The sequence below is a fragment of the Sturnus vulgaris genome, chromosome Z, assembly GCF_052056855.1.
Source record: "Sturnus vulgaris isolate bStuVul1 chromosome Z, bStuVul1.hap1, whole genome shotgun sequence".
Classification (NCBI taxonomy): Eukaryota; Metazoa; Chordata; class Aves; order Passeriformes; family Sturnidae; genus Sturnus; species Sturnus vulgaris.
The window spans coordinates 4,834,866-4,843,392 of NC_142283.1; the positions used below are offsets into that span (position 1 = coordinate 4,834,866).

Sequence of the window (8,527 nt, forward strand, 5' to 3'; positions counted from 1 at the left end):
CTCGGGCCATGTGTTCTGCCCCTGCAGCCAGGGCCCAGCCCATGGCGGGAGCGCCTTGCTCAGTCACGGTTCTTGCTGGATCACTGGTGCAGGCCTTGCCACTTGCCAGCTGCCGGGGCCCTCTCCTTTCTGCTCCACATCCCTGCGGCTCCTGCCCCAGTGCCTGTCTCCATTCTGACCCCTTCTGTGTGTCCTCCTGCAGACCATGGCTTTACTGTCACTGCTCTTCGTGCTCGTGCAAAGCCTGATCCAGCACCCCCAGCCAGCTGGGGATGGGCTGGATGAAGCCACGCACCGGCGAATGCAGGAGCGTCAGGAGATGCTGGACCGTGAGATGGCTCGGCTGCTGCAGGAGCTGGAGCAGGGGCCCCCAGAGCAGCAGGATGAGGGCTGGGGAGCCGTGTTCTTTGGTGCTCTGCAGCAGTGGCCATTCTGGGCTCTTGCTGGAGTCCTGCTCCTCTTGGGCCTGTGGTTTAGCTGCAGGAGAAGGAGTCATGAGGCCAGCAGCAATGGAAAGGACCAGAGCTCCTGCAACACCTTAGCAGACGTGAGAGGAAAAGAACAGGAAGAAGACATTGCTGATTCAAAAGAAGGCGGGGAAACCATTGATGGGACTGAGGAGGCAGACAACAGCAGCAGTGGACATGACAGACAAGGAAGTCCTGTGGCTGCAAATGAAGGAGATGACGATGATGCCATTGAAGGCAACAATGATGTGAAGGTGAAGGCAGACAGTGATGGTAAGAGTGACAATGGCAGTGACTTAAAGAAAGATGAAGGATGGAATGATGACATTGTGCCAGGAGACAATACTGCTGAAGGAAATGAAGATGAACCTGGCAATGTTGTTGAAAATACAGAAGGCTTACATGAATCAAACGAAGGAGAAAACAAGGATGTGCAGATGGAGCAAGACAAGGATGCTGGAAAGGAAGAAGAAGGAGATGGAAATGAAGAAAAATCCTGTGGTGCAAATATGAATTGGAGCAACAATGATGATGTAAATGAAGACGAATATGGCAATGTTGCTGGAAACATGGAAGGCCTAGATGAAGCAAATGCAGGAGGAACCAAGGATGTACAGGATGAGCAAGACAAGGAAGCTGGAAAGGAAGAAGGAAAGGGAAATGAAGAAAAATCCCATGGTGCAAATATGAAGGCAGGCAACAGTGATGATGTAAATGAAGGTGAAGACAAGGTAGATGGAAAGGAAGAAGACATAGATGTGAAGGTGCAGGAAAGCAGTGATGCCAGTGAACAAAGAAACACTCATTGCACTGGGCAGGAAGATAGCAGTGATCCTGGGAAAGAAGTAGACCATAGTGATTTTGCTGCAACTGAGGAAGAAAAGAAGGAAGTTATAAAAGAGGATGACAATGATAGAAAGAAAGATGAAGAACAGGGTGGTGTTAAAGTGGAGGGAAACAAGAATGAAGAGAGAAAAGAAAACAAGCAAGGTAACGTGGCTGCCAGTGAAAAAGAAGGCAGTGATGGTGGCAAGGAGGAAAACAGCACTGGTAGAACTGAAGACAGAGAAGACACCCGAGATATTGGGAATAAGGAAGGCATCCTTTTAGTAGATCACATTCAGTGGCCTGTGGAGGACCTGGAGAGAGGTTGCTCAGTGACAGCTGAGCTGATGGAGAGCTTGACGCGTGTTTTTGTGGACAGCATGAGCAATACTTTCTACCCGGTGCCTGAGGAAGCCATTGGGGTGGGCAGTGCCTTTGAGGGTTGGAGTCCCCGGGAGTGGGATGGGGTGTACCGCGTGCTGGTGCCACTGAATCCCCCGCCAGGGCACGCCTTCCACCTAGAGCTGAGCAGCGCAGGGCAGGTGGCAGCAAGGGCCTTCAGTGTTCGTGTGGAGCTGGTGTGCACATGCAAGGGGGAGCAGCTGGGTGAGAAGCTGTTGTGCTTCCTGCACCACTCGCAGGAGCTGCAGCAGAAGCAGAAGTGCAGCCTCCTGGAGACGCTCTGCACCGGCTCCTACCTGGACGTGGAGAAAACCTCCCGCTGGTTCTACCAGTTGGTGAGATCCTCGTGGCTGCATGTGCCTCAGTCCTACTCATGGCACTTGGTGTTTCAGCCCTGCAGCTGGTCCTGCCGATTCCAGCTGAGCAGAGGCAAGAAGAGCCTGATGGTGGAGATGCTCTTTGGGGTGCGCCAAGGAGACTCTGACATCTTTGTGAGCAGCCAGCCCGCCGAGGCCAACTTCACTGCAAGCACAGCGTGGCCTGAGACCTACGCTGTGGCTGAGGTGAAATTCTTCCGGCACATCGCCAGGCAGGTGCCATGTGAGAACTTGCACCTGAAATGCCTGCAGGTCTTCACCTGCATCCTGAGAGGCACAGGCTTTTCCAGCTCTACCTGGAAGACTGTGGTCATGCACATGCTGACCACCGTACCGCTGTCCCGCTGGAGCAGGAGGGAATTTGTGCGGCGGCTCTGGGACATCATGGCATACCTGCGCCGCTGCCTGCAGTCCAAACGCCTGGAGCACTTTGTGCTGGGCAACCAGAGGCTTCCTGCAATGATCAGTTTGCCACCGGCAATGCAAAGGATTGAGCCGCTCAACCTCTTTGAGCACCTGGCCCGAGACCCGGTCGCCCACAGAAAGGCCATGCAAGCTTATGGTCAGCTGCGGTTTCGCCTCTGGATACTGCTCTCCAGCCACTGAGAGGAGTTCCAGCACAGAGCTGTGCTGGGGGGGGCTCACACCTGATGGCAGCCACGTGAACACTGCATGGTTGTTGCATTTGTCACTGGCAATCCTGAAGCTGCTTTCCTGCACCTGTGGAAGGAAGATGCTGCACCACATGGATTCCTTGTGCACACGCATCTCTGCCTTGCCCTTCACCTTCCAGTTACAACAGTGCTGTTGCCTGAGTCTGTGAGGCAGAAACTGGCTCCACCTGCACATCCTCACAGAAGAGAGTGAAGTGTTGGGAAGCATGAATTAGGGAAACCTTATAAATAATGAAGCTGTTGGAGATTGCTTTTTTACACTTCAAGGACAGAAACCTAGCCTGTTAGGGACTACATGTAGTTATTCTGTGAGCTGTGGCTTTAATGGTTTTGTAAGGATGTAGTTCATAGTATATGAAAGTAGAACAGATAGATTTAACTCACTCTTCCATACGAGAATAGGTAGTCCCAGTTTTCATTATAAGACTTGTTTATTGGCATTTCTTCCAGAGGCCCTTTAGTGTTGTCAGTGTGTCACTATTCTGAAGGTACCCTTAGTTTAGGGAATTGAACTACCCTACTGTAGTTGCTTGCATGCTTTTCAGTAATATTTGATTATCTGTGTTTGAAAAATTAATAAAAGGTGAAAAATTTCTCAAATTGCCTGAAATGTGTCATTCTTTGTATTTAACCCTCTGCATCTTAGAGGATGTCTTTCCTATACCCCTGCCTGAAATAATGACTTCTTGTCAGCAGAGATGCTGCATATATTAAGAATACTGTGTCTCAAGCATGCCCATAGAAATGCTTGAAGCTTCACGTGAAAATGCCCTAAAGTGCCTGAAATTTTGCAGCAGAGTACTCCTGAATTTTTTAGGAATATTTGGAAAAGTTTTCTTTACATAGTCACTTTTATAGGCTCCTGGGGAACAATTCAGTCCTAAAAGATGAACAGACACGTCCCTAACTGCAAATCATGTGCTTTAATACACAGTCCTTTTTTGGCTCCTCATAACTAAGGTTTTGACACAAAATTGTGACAACTGAAAGTCATGCTTTCTCTATTCCTGGTTATCTGTCTCCTTCTGGAGAGGCCCTACTGTTCTAGGAATATTACCTTTTCCACCAGGCCTAATAATATTGTATAGCACTGAGAGCCACTTTGCATGCACAGCTTTGTCCATGGTGAGATGCAGCTAAACAAAATAGAATTTACTTCTTGAAGGACACATTAGACACTGGTAGTAGTTTGGAAGTATTTATTCTCTTTGCCTTTGGACCAATACATCTGAGGTCAACTGGTCAATTTTAAACTCCAATACCTTAGGAATTGCATAAATTGCTGTAGTCATGCTATCAATGCTATTCTTTATCTCAGAAGTTTGGTTGAGAATTTCTACAATGCGAACACAAAATGTGTCGTCCAAGAAAGCAGCTGCTGGATGGACTTGACAGGGCTGCTGGTCAATCCTCTGCTTCTCGCTGTCCTGGTTTAGGGCAAATTTGGGAGGAAACCTCTGAATGGGGTCCCTCTAGGAAACAGACGCCAGCAGCCCTTCCCCCAACTACTTTGGGAAAATATTTCCTTGGAGAGAAATGAAAAAAGCTTTTTATTTAACAGGCAAAGCGCTCCCCAGCACAAAAATAATCAATACAAAACAACAGAACCTCTCACCGCTCTGACGAGATGACAAATTCAGAAGAGTCCCTTCCGTGGGTTGCAGCTCGGCTCACTCAGGCTGTTCTCAGTCCTTCCATCCCTGGGAAATGCCACGGGCCAGGCCAGGCCTGGTGTGACACAGGTGCCAGCTCCCACTGCTCCTCGGGGTTTTCATTCCAGAGAAGGTTCAAAAAATTCCAAGAAAAAGAAAAAAACATAGTCCATGGAACTACTGTCCCTCAGCTAGTCAAAAGCTAAATAAAAGCAAAGGAGAACTCTCTCCTGCTGTCCACTGCAGACAGCACAGTCTGTATGAAGGAATGTGGGGAAGCAAGTGCAGTCTCTGATAACAAACTCTGCACCTCTTCTCTCCCCTTCCAGTCTTGGAACCAGTCTTAAAGCTGCAGAACTCAATATCCAACCCAAACAGAACAAACAGTTGGGGATACAAGCATCATAAAGTCAGCCCAGGACACTTGCTCATCACTGGGCTCATCAAGTCTGAATCCAGAGGCCCAAAGTTTGGAGGAGTTTCTGCACTCTGGTCAGAAGGAAAGCCAATTCCATTCCATAGGGGTTACTGGCACCAAGGCTCCAATAACCAGCTCACAAAGCCGAGTGCCCCTCATTAACATGGCAAGATTAGGGTGGAAAGAGCTCTGCACTTGTGAATTGTTCTTTGGCTCTTTTCACAGGCATTTTGGAAGCTCTGCACACATCAATTCAAAGCCATCTTTTCGAAGAAATGCTGAGGAATTATGATAAGAAGAAGAGCTGGCATAAGGAAAAGTCAGCTGAAACAGGAAGGAACACTGAGGATCTTGGGAATCTCTCTCTGCTTTCATTCTGGGGTTGCCATAGGATCCTTTCATGTTCTTGTTGGCTTACATTGCCACAGCATACACACAGCTCAGAATGTCATCAGGTGGAGATTGTCATTTCATAGCTGAAATTGGACAAGATCGATGCAAAACACTCCCAGTTACATGGGACCGACTTAGCCCATGGAGGTCTTACCCCAGCAGCAAGCTGAGAGAACAAATCAGAAAATCTGAAAAGACAAATGAGTAAAATTAGCCATGAAACTGCTAGGATGTGGCCACAAGGGCTTGCCCTTGCATTCCTGAGGATCAGAATTCAAGTGGTTACTAAAGAAAAATGATCCCATATGAAATGCACTGAGGAAGATTTTCCCAAGTTACAATCCTTTCTAGAGACAATCATGTGATAGGAAATGATAATTTAAGTCTGTGTGTATCATCTTGGGGAAAAGTGCTCCCATCTTTGCACAGTTTTCTGGTGCGAGCATCCCTGATGACTTTAGATGCTCAGGTACATCCTCATCAACCTGGGGACTGTGTTTATGTCAGAAAGAAGAGCAACAAGGCACTTCAAGAAAAGTGGAAATGACGATTTCAAGTACTCCCAAGCACACCTGCAGTAATAAAAGGGGATGGGATCAGTGCATTGATATACATTTCCCCAAGGGAAGCCAGCCCCAACAAATGAGAAACAAGATGGGAATATAGACTCAACTGAGAATCTGATGCATGAAAATATGACTTCTTCATGCTGTGTAGAATTAGTTAGAATAATTTCCATGAAAGCAAAGATAAGTCATGAAGGGGTAACCATGGAAAATCCTCAGTCTCAGCCCACTCTCAACAGCAACACTCTTGCACTCTCTGCCAAGCAGCAGCAGTCACCAGGCCAAGGGCAGGCAGCCCAGCAGAATTCACCCCATGGTCCCCACAGCAGAGTTCCTTGTGCTGCTGCACTGCAGAGCTGTAGGAGCATCCCCTGTGCCAGGCTACAAAGGAGCCAAGTCTCAGGGTTTAAGAGGTGACATTTTCTTCACCTTCACTTGAAGGAGGGCAGAAGGGCAGCAACAGCTCAGGTGTTCAATCACAAAACACTCCAGGATGTCTCAGGTATAGGGGCTTAAAAATGTTGGCATGGAGACAATTGAGGAAGTTCTAAAATACTCTCCAAAGAAGAAAGGGGCATTCACAGCCCCACTTAAGTCTATCCAAATATTGTCCTCCCTCAGCCATTTTTCTATCCTTCCCCAGAAGAAGGTTATGGCATTGCTGGCCACACCTCTACCCTGTCAGCTGAATATATTAACAACAGGAAACTTAGGAAAAAAATTGGACTGCAACGTCCCCATAGGTCTGTGCAGGAATCAACATCCCTGTCTCTCTAGAAGGTTGTGACAGAGTATTTTTGAGAGAACTACAAAACAAGGCTTCCATATGGACACATTCAAACAATTTCTCTTGAAAACCTGCTGAAGTATCTTCTCTACAACACTTGTAAATGTGTTTTACAAAACACTTGCCAAGCTCTGGATATTCCTTGGCTCACTGACAAGGTGAAACCAAGGTCTACCAGCAGTCCTGGGAGATGCTGAAGATGATTTCTTGGAGCAGACCCTGTGCATTCCTCTGTAACCCTGTAACCTCTGTAACAAGTGGATTTGGGGATGGGGTTGTCAAAACTTCTACGCCTTTGACAGCATAAGGCAGAGGATTGTTAATTTAAACAAGAAAGTTCGAAAAACACCCCTATACTTATCATGAAGACTTTCCATTTGCCACAATACGTTCTTAAATTGTGTACAACTTCATAGTAGAGGTACTGGGCTTCCACTCTCTACAGATCAAGTTTATTTCTATGGACAAACCTAAGGCTTGAAGAAAAGAATTGACCAGAAGAACGCCACTCCAAATGCTAAATAAACAACGAGAGATAGAGTTATTAATAGTAAAATATCTTTATTGTTAAAGTTCAAAACTCACTTCTTTCAACTTCTAAAACTCATGAAGGTCTTTGAACTAATCCTATATTTTTAAGAAATAATCATCTCCTCAGTGCTATGTGCAAACGTAACCTAACTGTTCAATACTAACTTAAGTAATCCTAAAAGCCTAATCTTCTATTTGAAATAACAATCCAGAGTTCACTGATTTATAAGGCTGAAGCAGATGTGTGGTGCCAGGACTCCACTTATTGCTTGTCAAATTCAGATATTCGCCTCTGAATATGGGACAGCTTTTTGTGGAGGTACTGGCATCTGCTCTTCATTTCAGAGTAGCTGGGACTACCCTGTGAGGGACAAAACAAAAGAAAATTCGGGCATGCAAACATTTCTACAGAGTTTAGAATCTGATCTCCTTTGCTTTAAAAAAGCCTTGAGCCAGACTTAGCAGTAATCTTGGCCCTGCAGGTCTGGTGTCACACATACCTGTTGTAATTGCTGATAATCTGCTAGGATTCGATGAAGCAGCATCTTCAAAAAAAAAAAAAAACCCCATGAAGAATGCTTCACTATCACTAGAAAATGCAAACCTAGGTAAAATACTGAAAATACCCCTGTTTGACTCTTGAGATTTTCTTCTCTCTGAGCCAACACTCTTCTGGGAGGTTTGCAAAAACAAATCCCCAACTCCCAGCATCACCCAAGATCTGCAATTAAGCCTCTCATAGGGAACAGAAGGAGCACATGCTCTAAGACTCTGCTTGGGACACATCTCACCTTACTCTTTCTTCACAGACAGCTCAAACAAGGGCTTTTGGGCAGGGTCTTGCAAAAATCAGACCCAGCCCAAGCAGTGTCTGAGCATATATGCCAATTCTGCAGTTTCCCTTTGTCTCACTGAGCTCCTCCAGGGAATTCAAAGCACCGCTGGGATGAAGCACAGTTTTCACAGTTTTATCCTTCTTTACCTGATAGGCTTCAGAGCCTGGAATCAGAGACTTCCATTGCTCAAGAAACTGCCTGAAATTCTTGTTGATCTTGTCAATCTGAGAATGTAAATTCCTGTATTCCTCATACTCTGCATTGAAGTCATCCTTGTAGTGCTGGCGTTGCTCCAAGGAGACTATGGCTATGTATTTGCTAATGGAGAGAATTCAATCATTTTTCTATGAATGAACTCTAAGAGAACATTCCGATGTGTTCATGTGCTTTAAGAGAATGTAGTCAGGTTACTCCAGAAGCCTCCCACCTTTCTATGACACTTAATTACTAATACTTTACATTGTAGAGGTTTTCTTCATTAGAAAGTGGAGCACGTTTAGAAAATATTGGCACTCATTTCAAATATCAAAGGACTGACAGAGACCACAGCCTCAGGAAGAGAAGAAACATTGCTAAATTCTATTCTCCATCTAGATAGG

At 46.1% G+C, this 8,527-nt stretch overlaps 1 protein-coding gene across 1 annotated transcript; it reads left to right on the forward strand.

Moving 5' to 3' along the window:
• The first annotated feature begins 205 nt into the window (after positions 1–205).
• LOC148219603 (uncharacterized) lies at positions 206–2,677 on the forward strand. Its single transcript, XM_088156377.1, has one exon. The coding sequence runs from the start codon at positions 206–208 to the stop codon at positions 2,675–2,677; it is 2,472 nt and encodes an 823-aa protein (XP_088012503.1).
• The last annotated feature ends 5,850 nt before the right edge of the window (positions 2,678–8,527 follow it).

Coding starts and splice junctions, on each gene's coding strand:
- LOC148219603 (XM_088156377.1), top strand. CDS start 206: ATGGCTTTACTGTCACTGCTCTTCGTGCTCGTGCAAAGCCTGATCCAG.